The sequence below is a fragment of the Anser cygnoides genome, chromosome 34 (genome assembly GCF_040182565.1).
Source record: "Anser cygnoides isolate HZ-2024a breed goose chromosome 34, Taihu_goose_T2T_genome, whole genome shotgun sequence".
NCBI lineage: Eukaryota > Metazoa > Chordata > Aves > Anseriformes > Anatidae > Anser > Anser cygnoides.
Window position 1 is genome coordinate 613,283 of NC_089906.1, and position 21,358 is coordinate 634,640.

Below are 21,358 nucleotides of genomic sequence, written 5' to 3' on the forward strand. Positions count from 1 at the left end.
GTTGTGCGCACCGCGCATGCGCGCCGCCTCGCGGCCCACGCCCGGAAGCGGAAGCGCGCCGTTGCTAAGGGGAAAATGGCGGCGGCCGGCCCGGCTGCGGGCCCCGCGGACGAGCTGGTCTCGTCGGTGACGCTGTACCGCCGGCGGCCGCGGCTCCTCCACGGCACCGTGCTGCCCTTCGTGGCGGGGCTCTACCCGGCCTGGCTGTGGCTGTGGGGGCCGCGGGTGTGGGCAGCGTGGGGGGAGGAGGAGGCGGCGGCGGAACAGCGGGAGGGCCCCGCGCCCCCCGAGGCCGCGCTGCTGGCCCTGGCCGCCATCGGCGTGGTGCATCTGCTGACGGCGCTCTCGGGGCTCTGGTCGGTGCACGCGCACTGCGCGCTCACCTGCGTGAGGGTGAGTCCCGGGTGCGGTGCTGGCCGCGGGGCCGGGCCGGGAGGTTGGTACCGGGGACCCCACGGAGCCGCCTCAGGCACCCAGGGGGGCGCGGTGGGTCGCTGTGCACCGAAACGTCGCCGTTTCGCTCGGCCCCACCCAAATCTGGGGTGATTTGAGCGTTCAGAACAGGGCTGGCTGTCTTTGCGACCGTCAGCTCTTCTGCGCTTCCCTGAGGGGTGATCCCCACGCCTTCTTGGTGGTCGTTGTTGCAGCCGTGCCTTCGTTGTGTGTGTTGCCTGCCAATAAAATATTGGTTTATAATTTCTTAACATAGTCATAAGCTGGGGACGAGCCTACGGATAACACTAGTTGGTGGGGTTCTGTTTTGAGGAGGGATTATGATACCCAAAACGTCCTCGATTGTCATGCGTTTGGTCTGCAAAAACACCTTGCTGCATGGATTTCTTTACTCTGTGTGTCTTAACGTGGTCCAGAAATGGTTCTTCCTGTCTCTCAGAGTATAGTCTTCTTTACGACGTGTGTATTGTCTGTGTTTCAGGAACCTAGTCCTAAGAAAGCCACATTGGCTAAAGTTGTGCCAACCCCAAATAACGGATCTGTAGAACTAGTGCCGCTCCACAGAGACCAGGTAAGGATGTGGCCGTTGCAAGCAGAACTGAAATCCGTCACGTGCCAGGAAATGGCATTTTCGTGTCAAATATGCAGATTCTTGGTGACATTTCTTAGCTCCTAACGTAACTTCTTAGGGAAATGTCAGCTGCAGTCAGTCACGGGTGGGGATGTTGAAGATTGCATTTTATTTCCTGCTGTCTGTACCACAAGCAGAATCGTACAAGAATTAGGGATGTGAGGGATTGGGATTTCTTTCCTTTTTCAGCTGTAAAGTGAGATTTTTGATGTGTATTCAATTGTTGTTTTTTCCTCTTTGCAGGATGAGGATGGGCAGGAAGCTCTTTCCTTTGAATTTCAGAAAATCAAGTACTCGTATGAGATAAACGGCAAGAAACAGTTTCTTCCTGTAGCTTTCCCCGTGGAGCATCCCCTGTGTTATTACCAGAATGCCCGAGGCTATCAGGAAGACAAAGAGATCCGAGCAGCTGAGAAGAAATACGGCACAAACAAGTGAGTTTTCCAGGCACAGATCTGTCTTTTCGGAGTGAGAGGGGACCAAGGTATCTCAGTGTGTCAGTAACCAAGGGGTAGAACTACAATCCTGGTGCTGATTTTCAAATGCTTGCTCCTGGCACTCGCTTTGCACAGTGTCCAACTTCTTTAAGGCCCTAGAACGGTGTCAGAGAAGATTGTAGATGGAAAATAATTGTGTGTAGCAAAGTGACTGAGACAAAGCAGCTGAGAAGAGGGAGATTGTGCATGGATAGTGTGAAACACAGCTTGGACTGACACCAGGTGGCTTTGGGGTTGGGCTGTTGTTGAGAATCCAGAACTTTTAGCCTAATAAGGATTCAACTCTTTCCCAGGGCTGAGATGGTGGTGCCAGAGTTCTTGGAACTCTTTAAAGAAAGAGCTACAGCTCCATTCTTCGTCTTTCAGGTAAAGCGAGCAGACGTAAAGGGCTGTAAATACTTTGTCCTGTTACTAAAGGAAAAAATTCGTTATAATCCTTGTTTGAGGATCGGAATCAGTTTTCTAAAATCAAAAGTACGTGCTGTTCTCACACCCTTAGAATGATTTTATTTGCCTGTTGTGGGAGTGAGCCTGTTTTTCCCTAATGAGTTAATACAATTAAATGCATACCAAATTAGCTGGAAAAAAAAAAACTGGAAATGGAAGGCTTTTGTTGTCTGAGTGAGATTAGAACAACTTCTGCATTGTTTTTCTCCCTGCAGGTGTTCTGTGTGGGTTTGTGGTGCCTGGATGAGTACTGGTATTACAGCGTTTTCACCCTCTCCATGTTAGTTGCATTTGAAGCTTCCCTGGTCCAGCAACAGATGAGAAACATGTCAGAGATCCGAAAAATGGGCAACAGGCCATACATGATCCAGGTAATCGGAATGAGAGAAGAAATGGTCACAAACACTGGAAAACTGGGTACTTGGCAGTGAGACCAAGAGCCTAGAAATGGGAAAGATCATCGCTGGCTGTGAATCTTCTTTCTAAAAGGGGCAAAAGTCCAGTGTAAATGGAATAAATTATTGCTAGTTTAATCTGAAATTCTTCATCTTTTTGTTCCGTTAATTCTTATAGTTCTGGCTGTATTTTCTATCACATGTTCTTTCATGGTTGAGTTGGTGTTTTTTGTTTTTTTGGATTAGCTTGCTTTGCATAAAGTTCTTGACGGAGCTGTCTTTCAGCTGGCTTGCTGTTTCTTTTTCCCATCTTTTTCCTCTGTCCTTTTTGACTACGCTGATGCACGCAGGGCTTCTCAAAGTGCTTTTTTTTTTTTTTCCCTGCAGGTTTACAGAAATCGGAAGTGGCGACCCATTTCCAGTGATGAGATTATTCCAGGGGACATCGTTTCCATTGGTAATGGCTTGCATGATGGTTGTAATCAAATCCTTGTTTAAAATCAGATTCCTTCTGGTGTGTGAGGTTGCACAGTGAATAAAAATGTAACAGTCTTGGTTAGGTGCTTTTGGAGACTTTGGTTCGTAAATGTCACGATTCAAGGGTCTGAGGGATTGATCCTTGGGCTGGATCTCTTGAACTTTGTACTGTCTTGAAGAAAGGTAAACAGCTAGATCAATCAGCTGCAGGTTCCTACCTCAGCTTAGGATTGTGAAGGTGAAGAGTTCCCTTCCTCCCAGCAATATCTTCCTTGAATGGAACAGGGAAGGAAGCGCAGGTCTCTGTCTTAACTGTACTTTCTTTTTTGAGGTTGTATTACCTCAGGATGCGTTCCCAGTTCAATGGGAACTAAGTGACTTCATTTTGAAGCTTTCCTAGCCCGAATAAAGTCCTAACCTTCAGGGCCTCTTGGTTCTCAGCAAGTGGAGTCAACTGAGAGACTTGTCAGTCCTTGAGTGGTTTGAACCTTTAGCAAACTTCTTTATCTCAGCTAAACTGGAGGAGATCTGTTCCCTTCTAGTCAAATAGCCAAGCAGTAGTCATTTCTGCCTTCAAACTTCTGCGTTCTCGTGTATTAATTGCAGGCCGATCTCCTCATGAAAATCTAGTGCCGTGTGATGTGCTGCTGTTACGTGGAAGGTGTATTGTAGATGAAGCCATGCTGACAGGAGAGTCCGTGCCGCAGATGAAGGTCTGTGGGAAGCATCTTCTATGTTTTCCCTTTGTTACAACCTGGAAAAGTAAAAATATTCAAGCCACTGTAGTAGTTGTGAATGCAAATGAATCTCTTTGTGTGAATGCTGGCCCAGGCGACCTGGTCTGTTTGTTATCAACTCCCTATCAGTGATTGATGGTCTCTGGTAAATGAGAAACAGAATGCCTGTTTTGTCTGGCTGCCTCTCCAGCCTTTGAGCCTGAACTGCAACATGTGGGCACGGCGTCGCCCTCCTACGCATTCCCCCCAGTCTGGATTCTTTTGGCTGGGTAGGGGTGGGAGGAACAAGTGTAAAGCACTTCAAAACCCTGCACCTTCCTTCTTTTTGTGCCAGCGAGTGACTTAAAAATGATAAAGTAGTGCTTACAGAGCCTCCCTTGCTAAATTCACTGTGCCAAGGGTGAACTAGTCCTCTGAAACCAGAATTTCCGCATGAACCAGGCTATAAATTAGAAACTGAATGGCACGTTCATGTCTAGATTCAGTTCGGGCCACCTGTGGCCGAAGCGAAGCTGAGAGCATCTCGTGCGAGATAAAAGAAAGCAATGCGTGAAGATTACTTTAGATAGCTGTGAATCTGAGACCGATCGTTGTCCTGCAGGAGCCTGTGGAGGATCTCAATCCAGAGCACGTCTTGGACATGCAGACGGATGCCCGGTTACACATCATATTCGGGGGAACAAAGGTGGTGCAGCACATCCCGCCCCAGAAAGCCAGCACAGGACTGAAACGTACGTACCTGCGCAAATTCCCTCCAAGAGGGCGCGTAGTATGCTCGCAGGTTTATTTCATGGGGCTTGGTGCAACTTTTGAAGGTAGTTATTGAGTTAAGTCTCCTTGGCCCTGCTTACTGTGATTATTAGACTGGTTTTCTGCTCAAGTTGACTATATCCCCTTGTAAGTGAGAGGAGGCTGTAATTTCAAGTGTATTCTCTCTGTGATAAACCTGTAAAAGATTTGCAGTAAACTTACTGTCTTCATTCCTGCTGCTGTTCCAGCTGTCGATAATGGATGTGTGGCATATGCTCTGAGGACAGGCTTCAACACATCTCAGGTAAGACGTGAACGTGCCTTCTCGCCTCTGTCTTGTCAGTGACGTTGGTTCTGTTGTTTAGTGCTTTGCTATAAGGAAATCCTCACGAAATACAGCAGGGGAAAATAGAAATCAGGGCATCAGAACTGCTTGTTTGGTTGGAAGAGGAACAAATAAAGTTGGTCTCTGGCACTCTGTTCTGTGCGCGCCAAATAAGTGGTCTGATGTTTGATGCAGAAGCCTGGGAGTCAGCATTCAGGGCTGGTTTTGTGACTGGCAGCGTTATATATACGTCCTTAGCTCCTGGTTATCCCTGTTTGTGTAATGAGAATTGTCAGGAAGGGGTAACTGGGGTGTGTTTGCAGAGGCTGGAGATGTGAATGTGAGCTGCTTAGAAGTCGATTGAAAATTTAAGACTGATTAAAAAGATGTAGTGAACTTAAGTGGCTTAGGAGTGGGTTTATTTTTTAAATAGATTAATTGTGGGTGGCTCTAGGCTGATGGCTATTAAGAGGATCACAGAACTGGGAATAAGTTTCAGGCTCTGGCACCAGCATACCAGAGTGTAACTTTAAAATTGGGTTTCAGACGTATTTTTAACAAACCACTGCATGCTGCAGAGATAGCTTCTTGCACTGAAGGCTGTTCTTCTCAGGGGAAATTGCTACGTACAATCCTCTTTGGGGTGAAGAGAGTGACAGCCAATAACTTAGAGACCTTCATTTTCATCCTGTTCCTGCTGGTCTTTGCCATTGCTGCTGCAGCATACGTCTGGATTGAAGGTGAGCTTTCTTCTTGCCTCTTCCAGGTGTCTGCACAGGAGTTGTACCAAAGCTTGTGGGAAGGACAGTTGACGTAATTTCTGAGAGTTACAATAGCTGGGTTGGGCTGCTCCAGTGTTTCAGTGTAGGGGCCCAGACTGCATTCTGGATGCTTTTCTTGCCCTCCCACAGCTCTTCCTAGGTAGGTGTGCTTCTTTGTGCTATTCGTCTTAGTTCTGTGGGGCACACAGTCCAAGGGTGAGGAGTTACAGGTCTCCTGTCTCATCCTATAGGCACGAAGGATCCTAGCAGGAATCGTTACAAGCTCTTCCTCGAGTGTACTTTAATACTGACTTCGGTTGTCCCACCTGAACTTCCCATTGAACTCTCTCTGGCTGTCAACACCTCCCTCATTGCCTTGGCCAAGCTCTGTAAGTACCAAGCCTAAACGCAAAACCAAAAATCAGACTGCTTTCTCGCACCTGGAACTGTGGGGGATGTCGGTGAGAAAATGGGTGTGAAATTCCTGTAGTCTCCTCATTTCTATGCGGCAGCAGTATCTGACGTGGGTTTTGGAGCTGGTGTATGAGAGTGGGGCGTAAACCCCAAACGCAAGAGCCTAGGAGGGGTGTGCTTTGAAGTGGGTCCAAAGTAGCTGAACCAAAATATTTACATGAAAGCCTGCTTGCTCAACAGTCGTGCAGTTCTGCACTGAGCAGGTTCCTGTATGCGGATTAGGAAGGTCGGTGGCTTCTGTGTTGGACTGTGCTGCTACAACTTCGTGTCCGTTGTGGTTTTAAACACTACAAGATTTCAGAGCGGAGAGCTGAACGCCATGTTTATAGCTTCTGTCCTGTGATAAAAGCTGCTGATCTGTCCTGGCGTTGTCGTAGCTGATCTGTCACAGGCTTTCCTCTCCTCTCTTCTAGACGTGTACTGTACAGAGCCCTTCCGCATCCCCTTTGCAGGCAAGGTTGAAGTTTGCTGCTTTGACAAAACTGGAACGTTAACCAGCGATCACCTTGTAGTGAGAGGAGTAGCTGGGCTCAGGTAGGTGACTGTCGTTAGAGTGACTTGCTGTGTTCTGGGCTTTGGGCACGGCAGCACTCCTCAGGCCCAGCTGAAATCGCAGTGGGGAAGGGAAGATGATTGGGGATTCAGAGAGTGAAAGAAGTGGCTTGAACTGGAAGGGAAGAGGGTTGTTAGTCTCTGGCAGCAACACTCAGAAAAAGGCTTTCTGGCCTCTGGATTTCAAAACGTAGTTGTCTCAGGGGATTTCTCACACAGAGTTTTTATGTAGCTGATATATTTGCAGCCTTTCCGTGTGGTAGCATCCTGCCTTCTCGTTCGCCGCCTTAATGAACTGTGCTAGAAAGCTAGACGCCACAGCAGGGGGATCTCTTGGTCCTTTGATTCTACAGCTATTTAAATGTGTTAGTTCAGTCTTCTGTTTTGCGTGTTCTGCTTGAATCAAGTTTGCTCTGGAGAACTGGCAAAAATTATAGGGTTTGGCGCTGTTTGCAGTTGAGACAGAGCCAGGTTTCCCATGGCTTTGATCTTGCCATGAGAAGCTCTGCTGTTTACTGTGTTAGAGTAGATTTATTTTATTTTTTTTGCTGGGAAAAACTCCAGGGTTTGTTTGAGATAATGTGAATGGGTCTGTTAACATGGGCAGTCTCTTTTATGTCGCAGGGATGGGAAGGAAGTGACACCAGTATCTGACATTCCTGTAGAAACCCACCGAGCGATTGCTACTTGCCATTCACTTGTACAGTTGGATGACGGGACGCTGGTGGGAGACCCGTTAGAGAAGGCAATGTTGATGGCTGTGGACTGGACCCTGACCAAAGGTAAAACCTTCGTGTGTTTGTTTTGGGAGGGTTGATGGTGATAACGCTGCTTTTTGTCAGTTGGTTTGAGCATGAAATGATCTGGTCTCTGGAGATCTCCTGTGCCTCATCCCGGCTTTCTGCAAATCGTGAATTTGATCTGGTGCAGTCCCAGGAACTGGCTTGGGGCAGTGGAAATCCTTGCACTGCGTGTCTCGGGGACAGCAAATAGTAAAAGGCTGTTCTCAGGACTGCAGATAATGCATTCTGCAACCAGTATGCTTGGGGTGGTGCCTTTTGATTCTAATTAAGCAAACTGCAAAAGGGGGGTGTGACTGGCTAGGGCAGATCGCAGTCGTGAAAACACGACAGTGTGTGTTGTAGCACGGTCTGCATGCAGTCTCTGGAGGTTTTCTGCTCTGCTTTCTTGGCTCTGGCACACGCAAATAACTAAAGTAAGAATCCTCTAGAAACCCTGAATGCATATCTCCCTGAAACCCATGCGGTTGTGTTTTCTGCTTCTGGATTTTGACCTGTGATAAAACTATAACGGTGTAAATGCACCTTCAACCTGCTGCGTTGCTGTTCATATTTATGCACTTAGACATTCTGACTGGTTATGTCCCTTAATCCTTGGCGTTAGAATTTCCAGCTTTGTATGCTTGTATCTAAGGAAGAAATTCTTAAGCTCTCGGTGATCTGTGGGTTCCTTTGGGACCTGAAGGGAGGGGTGTTGCCTTTGATACCGAGAAACCTTTCAGGATTTCCTGATCTGTTTGTTTCCAGATGAGAAAGTTTTCCCCAGAAGTATTAAAACTCAGGGACTGAAAATTCACCAGCGCTTTCATTTTGCCAGTGCCCTGAAAAGAATGTCTGTCTTGGCGTCGTATGAGAAGATTGGCTCGACTGACCTCTGTTACATTGCAGCTGTGAAAGGGGCCCCAGAGACGCTGCACAAAATGGTGAGCGCAGCTCTCTAGGAGAGGGAAGGCCTTCTCCAGCACGTGTGCTCGTGCCCTTACACCTCAGTTTGTCCCTGCAAAGTCTGGAGCCTGAATGCAGGACATAGCTCTTTTGCAAGACGAAATTCCTTACCGAACCCATGCCCGAGAACAAACTCCACCGGGGAGTTTCAGTCTACCCAAATGTGCCTCTTTTCCCTCTCAGCATATTTAATGTGAAATACTGGAATGTGCTACTGAATTGTGTTTGGAACCGTCTTAACGCGACTTTTCCCCACATCTTCTCTAGTTGTCTCAGTGCCCAAGCAACTATCATGCTGTCCACACAGAAATTTCGCATGAGGGGGCGAGAGTGCTGGCCCTTGGCTACAAGGAACTGGGGCACCTCACTCACCAGCAGGTATGCCTCTCTTCTTAAGCCTTCAAACTGAGCACCTGTCAAAGGAAACAGATGGCGTGAGCAGGGCTGCAGAACAGTGAGATCTCTTTTGGTTTGCTGTTGCCCAAAGCTGCAATAGTTGTGTTGATTTTACAATAAGGATCTTCTGGGAAGATCGCAGCCTCTGCGTTGTGCTCCCAGCTTTGACTCCCACGTTGCTTCATTGATGCATAATTTTTTCCCCAGTTTGTAAAGCAGGGTCAACTCTTTTCCTTGTAGCAGCTGGGGAGAGGCTTAGCACTGAACTTCTCAGCTGTGAACCTGTTACTGTGTGGGGATGGGCACGTGTAACTGTGCTCAGGGCCATCTCTGGAGCTTTTTCCCAAAGAATTCTTTCTGGTAGAGCAGCTGACGGGTTGCTCTGTGCATCTCAAAGCACCGGTTGTCTTTCTAGTGATGCTTTGATTGCCAGGAAGCACCCACTAGAAGACCAGATTGCTGCTCTGAAGCACCAGGTAATGCTCTGGTTACTGATTTGCTTTGGCAGGTGCGAGAGATGAAGCGTGAAGCTTTGGAGTGTGATCTTCGATTTGCCGGATTCATTGTGGTTTCCTGTCCTCTCAAAGCTGACTCCAAATCTGTCATCAGGGAGATCCAGAATGCATCCCACCACGTAAGCATCAGCAGCATCCGAGCCGTTCTGGCAGACCTGGTGTTCAGGAAGTGGAATTTCAGTGACAGAAACTTACGTGGAGTGAGGGCAAAGGCTTCCTTGTGATGAAGGCAGGGAAGCTTTGTGGATGTGATGTTACTTTTGTGACGGGATTTGCCTTGACCTAGAGAGGAAAGGCCTTTCTGCAAGGTGCTGCACAGAGCTACATCTCATAGGGAATGTGTCCAGCATGCCTGCTAGGTGGAACTCTTTTCGGTGTAAAGGAGTTTCACTGAGAATGGCCGCTTGCCCTCCCGGAACTCATTTTGAACCTCTTGTGCTTTCCCCTCAGGTAGTGATGATAACAGGAGACAATCCTCTCACTGCCTGCCACGTGGCCAGGGAGCTCCACTTCCTCCAGAGGGAACACACCCTCGTTCTGCAGCCTCCTGTGAGCAAAGGTGACTGATTCCGCGCAGGAAAGGGTTCTGCATTCTGGGGGACAGCAGCCAAAGCCCTCCTGGGACTGTATCCAAGTTAGCCACGTGACGGCAGCCTGGCTGCTTGATGCTGATAATGGAAGCTGCTCACTTCTTTCCAGAGCCCCAGACAACCCTCTGTTCTTTGCCCCTTTTTTCTCTGAGTGCTATGAGAGCTCTGCCAGCTCCTAACCAAGCCACCAGAGCACCAAAATTAACAAAAACAGCAGCAGCTGGAAGGCCTCTACCCTGTGCAGATTCAGAGGCCAGAGCTGACACAACAGGAGTGAGCTTGTCCATCTGTTAAAGCACGGCGCAGCCTGGGGAAGCTGAGAGCGCTGTGTCACTGTCACTGACTGCCAGGGGCTGCAGTGCAGGGAGTCCACATAACGACTGCAGCTGGATGGGAGGCGGGGGGTGTCACTGTCACGAGAAGCAGAGGGGCCTCGTGTCTTTAATGGCGAGGGGCTGCAGACAGCAGGGTTAGCGTACGTTGGGTGTCTGGAAGCGTTACTGACAGCCAGGCACCTCACAGGCACGTTCACGTCAAGCTTGTGCTTCTCTTTCCAGACTCCAGCTGGCAATGGCAATCCATCGATGGTGCTGTCGTGCTCCCGATCTTGCCAAGCTCCTTGCGAGAGCTGACCCAGCAATACGACCTGTGCGTGACCGGGGAAGGTCTCTCTCACCTGCAGTCTGTGAACAGACAGCAGCTGCTGAAACTTATACCACACATCCAGGTGTTTGCCAGAGTGGTGCCAAAGCAGAAGGTGAGGGGTTTCAGCTGGGGTAAAACCCAATTTTGGCAGGTTTGCCAGCAGGGCTCACCTGGTGCCTGGGAGCAACACAGATACTAGCACACGATTAGCACTAAAGCTGTTTTCAACAAACCAGTGTAACCACTCCTGATACCCATGCCAGCTGGCAGCGAGAACCAGAGATCAGGATGTGTCACATAGTGTTCCTAAAGACTCGCCAGCCCATTCTAGCTCTGCATGCATAAAACGAAGCCTGAGGGCGAACCTTTTGGAGGCTGGGTGTGAGGCCAGCAAGTTCCTGCAGAACAGAAGCACTTGACCGAGACAGGTAGCTCAGCCCAGGCTGCCAAATCTCACTACACAATTCTTCTTGCAGGAGTTCGTGATCACTACCTTGAAGAGCCTGGGCTATGTAACGCTGATGTGTGGGGATGGGACCAACGATGTTGGAGCTCTGAAGCACGCAGATGTGGGTGAGTGTGCATGCAGGACTCGTGTGCCCTTGTCTGAGCTTTGCTGGTGTTCCTAAACACAAAACTAGTGTTCATTTCTCTGGTGGTTTGGGGGCTGGGATTGATCTGACCAACATCATTTGAAGAAGGATCTCTGTGCTGGTGGAATACTGCTGTGCATATACAAGCAGGTAGCGGGAATTAGCTGCAAAGCATTTTCCAGAGAGAAAGATTATTCGTGATTTTTTTCCAAAGCTTTGCTTCAGCAAGCGTAACCTGCCTGAAGTCTCTGTGTAAGCAGCCTGCTCACCTGGCTCCAGGTGTAGGTAGCAGCTGGGATTTCTGTGTGGTGAAAATGCTCTGCCAGCAGAGGGATTACAACACTTCCCCCTACAGCTAACGTTTTGGTCTTCCAGGAGTGGCTCTGCTGGCAAATGCTCTTGAGAGACTGCCAGAACGGAAGAAGAGACCCCGAGATGGACCAAGTGATGGGAGGCCTGCTTTGCTGTCAATGGGGAGCGGGACTGTGAAGCCCACGTCCCGTGGTGCCAAGCACAGAGTCATGTCCCAAAGAGAGGAACAACTGGCCATCCAGAGGGTTGGTAACTAGATGTTTAAAAGCCTGTTAACTTATCCTTGCTCTTGGTTCTTCCTCACGTTTACTGCTAATTCGTGAGAACTGGAAACGGTAGGATGTACTGGGAAAAGACCAGCCTCTCTGGTCCCTTGTTATCCTGAAATAGAATGATTTGGGCAGGGAAGATGCTGCTTTGCTAGGCAGCTCTCAGGCTCCAAGAATGAAGATTTCTCAGCCTCACCTTGGAACTGGGGTGTGGGGGGAGGATAGGGAAGACTGTCATCAGTCCAGGTTGTGAAAGTGGGGTGTGAATGCGTGTCTTTCTCTTACTGGCCTGCAGGAGCGGATTAGTCAGGTCCTGAAGGATTTGGAAGAGGAGCGTGTGCCAGTCGTGAAGCTGGGCGATGCCAGCATTGCAGCCCCCTTTACCTCCAAGCTCTCCTCCATTCAGTGCAGTAAGTGCAGGGGGGTAGCTGAGCAGTTGGCGTGGATCTCCATGTGCTCACATTCCTCAGTGAGAATAAGTCTGGATTTGAAAGAAGCCCCAGAGGGCGTGGGGTGGTGAGAAATGCTCCCAAACCCATGGCTTTGCCGGTTGGTTGCATGGAGGAACCTTGTGGAGGGTTCTCAGGTGGGGATGCTGTGTACTGCGCCTCTCTGTACTGCTGCAGAAGAGGAGGAGACTGAGGGACAAAGCCCCCAGACTTGTTTTGTTTCCAATCGCTGCTTCTTCTTGCTCCTTAGTCTGCCACGTGATCAAGCAAGGTCGTTGCACACTAGTGACAACACTCCAAATGTTCAAGATCCTTGCCCTGAACGCCCTGATCCTTGCCTACAGCCAGAGCGTCCTCTACTTGGAAGGGGTGAAGTTCAGCGACTTTCAGGCAACTCTGCAGGGTCTGCTGCTGGCTGGCTGCTTCCTTTTCATCTCCAGGTCAAAGGTACGTGGGGGGGAACGTGCATTAGGACAGTGGCTGGTTGGCATCAGTCTTATCAGAAATAATGGAGGAGTGTCTCTCTCTCTCAAAAAAAAGCTGTTTTAATAAATTAATAGCCCAGAATGCTCCGGGGGTGAGGGTTTTAGTTCCACTGCACTTGGGAAACTCCCAAGGCCAGTGCTTGCTTAAGGGAGCATCTTGTGGTTGTGGGCAAGCAGCTTTGTTCAGCTTTGGGAAGAAGAAGAGGTGGGAAGGGTAATGCAGATAAATGGTTCAATGGAAGCCGTTACCTGCACCAGCCAAGCTGTGAGCCTTACGTTCGTTGGCATGAAGTGGAATCCTTGCAGGCATTTCCTGAGAAATGAGATTGTGCTGGACAGCTGCATAGGGATGGCCAGAACTGTTCTAGTCAACACTGCTTGGTTTTTGCTCCCAGCCTTTGAAGACGCTGTCCAAGGAGCGCCCGCTGCCAAACATCTTTAACCTCTACACGGTCCTGACGGTGCTGCTGCAGTTCCTGGTGCACTTCCTCAGCCTCATTTACCTGTACCGCGGTGCCCAGGTGCGCAGCGATTCCAAGTAAGTGTCTGTTCCTCTGGCACAGAAGACATTTTCTCCAGCTGCTGCTAAGCAGGAGGGTGGAAAAGACACCACAGTGCTCTTGCTCTGAATGCTCCGTTGAGCACACCGAGCATTAGGAGTTTAAAATGCGCAGAGAAAGCGTGCTGTGCTGTACGTTGAGTGTGCTGGCAGCAGCCCAGCAGGGCAAGGATGATAGAAGTGGTGGGAATAGGGTCTGTGATACGCTGCAGTTCCAGTGGTCTCCTGGCCCCAGACCGATGAGGTGGGTTACTGGAAAGTTTTTTTTATAAAATAAATAAATAAATAAACTTTTCCACTTGATTTTTGTTTTGTGGCCAAGAGCCCCGTGCTTAATTGTGCTTGCAGCACATGCAGCTCCACTCTCAGCTGTGCAAGCATCCTTGTGTCAGAGGGAGGGCTGCTGCTAATGGGAGCCACACCAAAGTTTGGGAACGACCTGCTGCTGGCCAGCAGAAGTTGTGCGTAATTTAAATCAATCAATGTCAGTGGGGTGAGGCAAGGGAAACTCTGTTCCTGGTGATCCTGAGTCTGGTCCGCTGATGGTTCAGCTTTGTTCTCTTTCAGACGGGAGGAGTTTGTGGATCTGTACAAGGAGTTTGAGCCCAGCCTCGTCAACAGCACTGTGTATATCATGTCGATGGCAATGCAGATGGCCACCTTTGCTATTAACTACAAGGCAAGCCGTGTTTACTTGCGTCTCTAGTAGGACTGGAGGAGTGATTTTACAACTAAGATACCGTAGAACAAATCAATGCTCTTGCTTTTCTGCAGAGAAAAGCTCCCTCTCTTTGCACGAAGTCAGAATGAGCCACGTGTCCCAAACCATGTCAGGAATTGCTCTGTCCCCTACCGTGAACACGCCACCAGTGGGCGAGCAGTGTCACTTTTTGCTCATGTGTTTTTTTTTCCCTGCTGTGTTTCAGGGCCATCCATTCATGGAAAGTCTGCAGGAGAACAAGCCTTTGCTGTGGAGCATCATCCTTTCAGGCCTTGCCATTGTGGGCCTGCTCACTGGCTCTTCTCCGGAGTTCAATGAACAGTTTGGCTTGGTAGAAATCCCTACTGAGGTGAGCAGGCAGCATTTCTCTGTGCCTACTGCATTTCACACACAGTTTCCACAGGGAGAACAGGAATCGGTCTGTTTTCAGAAACTCTGAAGGAATCTAAAGGGTTTTAGCAGACAATAACTTACAGGAATACCAGCTACCTGGATAGCTTTAAGTAGAGAATGTGGTAGCAATCCTCCTGGAGCACTGGGGTAACTGTAGCATGGTGCAAAAGTGAGTTCAAGCTTCTAGTTAAGCAGTTGCTGCAGAGGTACTCTATTAAAGCGCCTCAGCGTGGAGGTTTTGTTCTGCTGGGAAAGTCACTGAAGTGGGGGAGGAGAAGGGGCTAATCACTTGTTTGTTTCCTAGTTTAAGATTGTGATCACGGAAGTGTTGCTGGCTGACTTCTTCCTCGCCTTGCTAGTGGACCGAATTCTTCAGTTTCTGCTGGGGAGCGCAAAACTTAAAGTGCCTTCCTGAAACCAATGACAAGGTCCCCGCCCCCAGCAGTGCTACACGAAGGACAGCACCCAGGGCCGTGTTTTGACACCACAAGAATCATCTTTACTGTTTTAACAATAACTCTGATCCTGTTCAGAAACAGGCATGGGGAAGCTTTCTTCCGTATCCCGTGGAAACCACCTCTGTGAAACAAGACCTGACTTTTTAATGTTTCCGGGACACGCCACCACCTGTCGGGAGTTTTGTACTGCCCTGTTTGAGGAAACGTTTACAGAATTTGGTTAACTAAATCAAAATCGATGTATTTTGAAACATGTTCGGAACTTCCTTTTGGGGGGCTGAAAGCTTTGTGATGTTTTTAATAGACAGCGAGACAAAGCACAGGATTAGATCAGCAGTAAACTAAAGATTAGGCTCAAAGGCAAGAGGTTTTTACACGACAGTAACACTAAATGCTCTTGCACGAGCTAATGTTCAGAATAAAGGGTTGACAAAGCATAGGAGAACACTGCCAGGAACTCCTATAACGAGACTCTGGTGAAGCCCTCTAATTCAAAAGCATTACAAAAATATTTTGGCAGTTGAGAAGAGAAACACATTTATTTTTCTTCCTCAGTGATTCCTGTAATTGGATATCGATTAGGTTTCTTCAGGTACCCTGAACTTTAATCTGAGAGAGGAGCTCAGAGCAGCTTGGATGTTTGTCAGCACTTTACATCCTCACGGGCCTGGTAGACCCGGGTGCTAGCAAATGCTGGGTGGGAGTCTGGCAGCAGCTGTCCTTTCCACTACAAAAGCGTAATTGTACTGAAAACAATGACAAAAAACAATCAGTCAAGGCAAGACACGGGTATTCAGGAAATTCAGACTGTTGCCACCAAAACAGGGGTGTGGTAAAAGCAGCCTGCTTACCTCTTTCTCAATGTCAGCAAGGGACTTAACATTCAGCTCTGCAAGAAGAGCCTAAAACGGGCATTAAAATGTTTCTAGGTAAGCCTAGTTAGGAGCTGGGACTAACCAGCAGTGCGTCAGCACCTTAAACAATACTCACGTTACTGCCAAAGCTGAGGGAGCTTTCAAATTTGGGATGTAGTGTGAAAGGCACCCCATCCATAGCTGAAAAGAGAAGCGAGTGGCAGGGGTTTTAATAACGCCAAAGGAGACCTCCTGAAAACACTCAGGGTGCTACACTGAGCAGCCAAGGCCATCTTAGCACCTCGAGAAGAAAAACTTTGCACAGGAGGCTGGTGATGTCTCCTAATGCAAGCCAGGAACAGCTTTCAGGGGGAAGTCTCTCACTAAAAGAAGCTTCCTCTAAAAACTTTGCTCAGCTGCAACGTTTAAAAGGATCAGCTGTGCAGAAATAACAGTGTATGAGCCAAAACTCTGATTTCAGTTGAAGTTCTCTTGAACAGGGGTACACTTTGCTTTATGCAGCTCCGTGGTGCGTGGCAGATGAAGGGCGAGCTTACCTGAGAGGTTGTAGATGCCGGAGCCGTCGTCTGCCGAGTTGTGTAGTGTGAAAGAAGCTCGTTTGGTGCCACTCCGAGCCAAGGGCCTCTCTGGTGCCCTGTGGGACACCAGAATTAACTCAAGGCTCACCTGGAGGCTGCATTAAAACGCAGCTGACCCTACAGGGGTGGGAACCACGAGGTGGCAGCAGCAGGAGCTGTTCCCAGCGCCAGCCAGGTCCAGGTAAGGCTGGAAGTGTTTAACGCATACGTACTTCTGCTCCGCGTCCGCAGCCGGCTGCAGCGAGAGCTGCTTCAGCCCCAGGCTGACGGTCCTGGGGCTGGGGACCGGTGCGAGGCTGGATTTCGGCACCGGCCCTTTTTTACACCAGACAGCAAAGCCACCCAGTTCCCTAGGGAGGGGGGAAAAAAAAAAAGCAAGAAAGGGCGTTTTGCAGCAGAAAGCTGGGAAGGGTGGGAGCACGGGTGAGGGGCGCGGCCTCCCTACCCGATCTTCATGTAGTGCGGGATGGCTTTGCTCTTGCTGCTCAGCTTGATGTCGAAAACAGCCGTGTCGGCGGCACTGAGCGGCTGCAGCCTCACATACACCCGCTTCTTGCGGGACACCCCGGCACCTGCGGGGGGGAAACAGCGGGCGGCAGGGGCTAGGGGCTGAGCTCCGGGCCCCGTTACCTCCCCCCGGACACTTACGAGGCTCCGGGAACTCGGGGACACGGCTGTAACCCATGGGCTGTGGATTCCGCTCGCTCAGCACCTGCACGTCGGTCACCACGGGGCTGGCTGCTGCCTGCATGGGATGCGGGGGGCTCGGCACCGGGATTGGAATGGGGATGGGGACCAGGATCAGGACCGGTTTGGCACCGAGACCCGGACCAGGACTGACTCGGCCCCAGGATGAGGACGGGGGGCTCAGCCCCGGTACTGGGACCAGGATCAGGATTGGCTTGGCACTGAGACCCAGACCAGGACTGGCTCAGCCCCAGGATGAGGACCTCCTCCCCAGGAGGAGGACCGGGGCCTCAGCACCGGTACTGGGATCAGAATCGGGACTGGCTCGGCCCCAGGATGAGGACCGGGGGCTCGACCCCGTTACGGGGACCAGGATTAGGACCAGCTTGGCACCGGGGGCTCAGCACCAGGACCATGGGAGGCTCGGGACAGGGACCTGGACCGGGGGGTACTCGGCCCCGGGACTGGGACCAGGATCGGCACGGGGGGCTCGGGCCCCGGACCGGGATCGAGGGCTCGGGACCGAGACCAGCTCAGCACCAGGACCGTGGGGGGCTGGGGACCAGGACCAGGGGACTTCACCCCCCTCCCGCCGCGCCCCCCTCGCCCCGCAGCCTTGCCCGCTCCCCGTACCTGCCCTCCGGTGCTCACGCACAGGTACCCGCCGCCCTTGTGGCCGAAGCCCTTGCCCAGGTTGGCCGCGGCGCCCTCCACGCTGGTGGTGAGCTGCGGGCACGGGGAGGGTGAGGCCGGGGCCGGGTCGCTCCGTGCCTCCCCCTCGCCCCCTTCTCCCCCCCCCAGCTCACCACGCTCCACCCCGCGGGGGCCGCCTCGGGCGTCGCGGCCCAGCCCACGCCGGTGAGCGGGGCCGGCGGCTCCTCCGCCGCCGCCATAGCCGCCGCCACTTCCGCGTTGAAGGGACGCTCCGCCCCCACCCCGCTTTACCGCGCGGCTATTGGCTGACACCGAGCGCGACGCTGAGGCGATTGGAGGCGGCGCTTTGAGCGACGCGCAAAGCGACCAATGAGCTGCGACAGACGCCGAAGGCGGAAGAGAGCCGTGTTTATTGAGCGCCCCCCGGCCCGGTCCCGCTCCCGGTCCCGGCTCCCTCAGCCCTCCGGCGGCGCCGGCCTCCGCGGGGCAGCGAGGAGCTTGCGAACCGGCGAGTCCTCCAGGCGCCGGAAGGTCCGTGTCGCTAGAAGAGAGGGGCACAGAGAGGCCGTCAGCCCCCGGTTGGGCGGTAACGGTCCCGGTAACGGTCTCGGTAACGGTCCCGGGGGGATCGGCGCTTACCCAGGTGCTGCGACAGTCCCCGCAGGTACTGGTGGCCGTCCTCACCGAAAGCCCGCAGCAGCTCCACCGCCTGCCGCAGTTCGTCGAGCTGCGAAAGGCCGCGGGGCTCAGCGAGGAGGGGCGGGAAGGGGCACGGGGCACGGCGCGGGGCAGCGCGCAACTCACCGCCAGCTCCACGCACTTCAGGACCTCGCCCTGCGCCTCCAGGATCTCCCGGTAGTTGGGTTTGCTGCTCAGGACCCGGGCCTGAGACGTCTCCAGGTAGTTCGGAGGCTCTGCGTGTCCTGGATTAGCCTTGCACTCCTCCAGCTGCCTGGAAAAAAAAAAAGGCGGTAGCGTCGTGCGCTGCCTGCGGCATCGCTCGGAGCAGGCTTCTGCGTTTCTTTTTCTGCCAGAAAGTTCTCGGGTACCACCGCACGTAACAAGCCGCACCTGGCCATTTCTTCAGCGCCTTTCTGGTAGCGCTGTAAGAGCTCGTCCCAAGCCCGACATTCAGCAGAAAACCTAGGGAGAGAAGAAAAGAGGTCTGCACGCGACCGGTGTTCCCTTTGTAAGGTTAAATTACAACACTCGCCCTCAGAAAGCAGAGCCAGAGAACTAAACACACCACAAACGCAACCCTAACCCTCTATGAAAACCCGTTTTGGTCTTTATACAATCTCAGAACGCGCACAGCCCACCTTACCTGGCGATATGCTCCTTGGCTTGGGCCACTGACTCGTCTGAAATGGAATCCAATGAACCCCTAAAGCAGAGAAGTGCAACACCAGTACGATATACAGAGATAAAACACTTGTGTATCGTCACAGAGGGCTCAGGTGACTGCTTAGCGCTTACACAGCAATGCTTTAAACTGCACAGCATGAAAGAGAAAAGCCTCTTGGACCTCCTCAAGGAAAATAACACCCCTGTAAATATTCACCGGACTGTTTGCTCGGCCATGTCATTGCCCCCCAGGAAGCCTGGCACCCACAGGCAACAGGTTGTTCGCTGTTTGCAAACTGAGACGTCTGGGCAGGGCCACGAGGTAAAAACAGAAAAATAATAAACTAGAGATGAGCCAGGCGAGTCCTTACATTTCAGTCTTCTCTATGCAGGTCTTCAGTGTTCCGTCTAGTTTCAGTTTCTCTATGTATCGCTTCAGGTCTTCTGAAACCGAGTTGACTGGAGAGGAAAACAAAGTAAGATGGAACAGCGCTTGTACCTACAGAATTCGTAATACCGAAAAGCAAAGCTGCTACCTAACCTGCACAATACCAGCCTGATTCCTCGTCAGGAGGCATTCTAGTTATTACTCATACTGCCTCTAAAGGAGTAACTCATCTCTGGGACCATAGTTCAGTGTGTCCATTTGTCTTCCCCCCCAAAAACCATGGTCATGCACTGGATCTTACAAAGACCAGCGTTCAGGTAATTTTGGCAGCACCTGACCCCTCCAACCGCTCTTCTCAAAGACATCTGGTTTCATCTCAAGAGAATGCCAGCGAAGGGTATTTAAAACCTTGGGATTACCCCTGCTTTGTGATGCACATAGTGCAACTTACCGTTAGCTTTGAAAGCCTCAGGACTAAAATCCTCTGTCTGCTTCAAGACGTGTTCAAGTTTCTGCGCAGAAAACTACGAGAACAGAGAAAAGGTCTCAGCACCCTTTAATGTGCTATATGGCAAAGTTAAACAGGTCACCCCTAAGCTCTGTATGCTGTATGACTGCTCTTTTTTTACCCCCTTAAACACCTGCGTAAGGTTAGACCTTCTGCTGTAAGCTTGCGGGATGACTCGTTACTGAAGGACAAAGGAGAGCCTCCTTCCCTGCCCCTACCCCACGGCTCAGTTACAGGAATCAGAATGTCAGAGAAACTCAAGAGAAGAATAACGCACTTCCACAACAGAGAAGCTTACCTGGAAACTGGACAGCAACAGCATAGAAAGCCGATCCGTCTCTGGCAGATCAAGGCTAATTGACTCGCACAATTCTGAAAAATAAAATTTAGGAACAACTTTACACCAAGCCACAAGCAGCCGAAATCATTCCACAAGACGCTTGTTGTACATGTGTGCCATCTGCAGGACACAGAAGGAGAAGGGAAAAGAGGCAGAAAGACCTCCTAGCAAGAAAAATCCTCCTTAAGGCTCAGCCATAGAAGTAAAAAGGCAGAGACTGCAAACAGGGGTTTACAGAACCCATTAGCACAGCAACCTCCTTTTAACTTCAAGTATGCGGACCTCAGAGACCATTGCCAACACAGCCACAGGCTAGTAGCTTGGCAAATGCAATTACTCCGTAATTACAGTAAAAACCATTCCATGAAATCAAATTTCAACTTGCAGCAGGCCACCGCAAGAGTTTTTCGAGAGAGTTCAATAAAGGGAGGCAGAAGAGCATTACCAGTGACATCCTGGTGAAAAGGAGGCAGAGATTTCCGACGTCTTGTCCCCTTCAGGCTTGAACGACGCCAAGAGCGACGCTTGGCTTGAGGACTGACAAGGAGCGGGCTTTTCCTGGGGCTTGGACTTCCATAGGATCTTTTCCTTGTACCTGCTCCAGCGTTCACAAGGGAACTAACGTTCTCCTTGCTCACAGCAATTACGTCAGGTGCCTTTACGGGTTGCTCAGCATCCCCTTTCTTTTCTGCGGGGTCAAGTTCTGAGAAAAACGCGCACGATCACCACATTGCTAACGCCAGCAGGAGAAGGACAGAGAGAAACGGGCTTTTCCTGGGGGTTTAAACGTACAGGGCCTCGCTCAGAGCAGCAGCAGTGCGGCGTGTGAGGGTTAGATCAGCACCTTTTCCTCACAGCACCCCAGGACTGCTGCTGCCCGCGGCCTCCCCTACCTGGCACAGCACCGTCAGCCGCACAGGGGGCTCCACCGGGGGATGCCTGAGGGAAAAACGGTCCCGCAAACGTTACCACACGCTGCGGGGCGGCCCCGCCGCCCCCTCAGGCCGCCCCCGCATCCCTCCAGCGCTCACCTCCTGCCCCGCCGCCCGCTGCGGCATCTCCTCGGACCTGCAAGAACGCTGCGGTCAGGCTCACGGCGGCCGTGCCCCCCTGCCCACCCCTCAAAACCCCCGGTCCCCCCGGTCCCGGTCCCGTCACTCACCGGCACCGGGCGGGCTCCGCCGTCCGCGCCAACATGGCGGCCCCCGCTGCCCGCCGTTGGGCGCGGGGCACGTCGGGAAATGGCGGCGCCCTGAGGAGGGCGCATGCGCGGGAGCTTCCCTCAGCGTCCTCCCGCCCCCCCCCCAGCCCCTCACGGAAAGGCGGGAAAGAGGGAAAATAAAAAAATAATAATA

General features: G+C 51.4%; 3 protein-coding genes across 4 annotated transcripts; 1 reads left to right on the plus strand and 2 right to left on the minus strand.

The window, feature by feature from the left end:
- Positions 1 to 35: 35 nt before the first annotated feature.
- Positions 36 to 14,880, plus strand: ATP13A1 (ATPase 13A1). Its single transcript, XM_048054917.2, has 26 exons — positions 36 to 393; positions 935 to 1,024; positions 1,328 to 1,518; positions 1,875 to 1,947; positions 2,244 to 2,399; positions 2,811 to 2,880; positions 3,507 to 3,613; positions 4,239 to 4,368; positions 4,636 to 4,691; positions 5,326 to 5,452; positions 5,725 to 5,862; positions 6,361 to 6,481; positions 7,124 to 7,281; positions 8,047 to 8,222; positions 8,512 to 8,622; positions 9,149 to 9,274; positions 9,606 to 9,714; positions 10,303 to 10,502; positions 10,867 to 10,963; positions 11,359 to 11,540; positions 11,860 to 11,974; positions 12,264 to 12,460; positions 12,894 to 13,036; positions 13,625 to 13,736; positions 13,984 to 14,127; positions 14,476 to 14,880. The coding sequence occupies exons 1-26, from the start codon at positions 76 to 78 to the stop codon at positions 14,584 to 14,586; spliced, it is 3,558 nt and encodes a 1,185-aa protein (XP_047910874.1). The 5' UTR covers positions 36 to 75; the 3' UTR covers positions 14,587 to 14,880.
- A 260-nt stretch (positions 14,881 to 15,140) lies between these two features.
- MVB12A (multivesicular body subunit 12A) lies at positions 15,141 to 17,721 on the minus strand. The gene is made up of 9 exons (XM_048054924.2): positions 17,576 to 17,721; positions 17,403 to 17,495; positions 16,731 to 16,827; positions 16,528 to 16,654; positions 16,295 to 16,432; positions 16,041 to 16,138; positions 15,620 to 15,684; positions 15,481 to 15,531; positions 15,141 to 15,375 (listed from the first exon to the last, which is right to left on the minus strand). The coding sequence occupies exons 1-9, from the start codon at positions 17,660 to 17,662 to the stop codon at positions 15,313 to 15,315; spliced, it is 819 nt and encodes a 272-aa protein (XP_047910881.1). The 5' UTR covers positions 17,663 to 17,721; the 3' UTR covers positions 15,141 to 15,312.
- Positions 17,722 to 17,815: 94 nt separating this feature from the next.
- Positions 17,816 to 21,284, minus strand: DSN1 (DSN1 component of MIS12 kinetochore complex). Of its 2 annotated transcripts, none has more exons than XM_048054921.2 (12): positions 21,166 to 21,284; positions 21,035 to 21,071; positions 20,897 to 20,942; positions 20,449 to 20,706; positions 19,962 to 20,035; positions 19,607 to 19,679; positions 19,139 to 19,226; positions 18,748 to 18,807; positions 18,495 to 18,566; positions 18,228 to 18,375; positions 18,063 to 18,150; positions 17,816 to 17,964 (listed from the first exon to the last, which is right to left on the minus strand). In XM_048054921.2, exons 1-12 carry the CDS (start codon positions 21,198 to 21,200, stop codon positions 17,879 to 17,881), a joined length of 1,065 nt encoding a protein of 354 aa, XP_047910878.2. In that variant the 5' UTR covers positions 21,201 to 21,284; the 3' UTR covers positions 17,816 to 17,878. The 2 variants fall into 2 exon arrangements, with proteins under 2 accessions (XP_047910878.2, XP_047910879.2); XM_048054922.2 differs by having other exon boundaries at positions 21,035 to 21,082; positions 21,166 to 21,188.
- Positions 21,285 to 21,358: the final 74 nt, after the last annotated feature.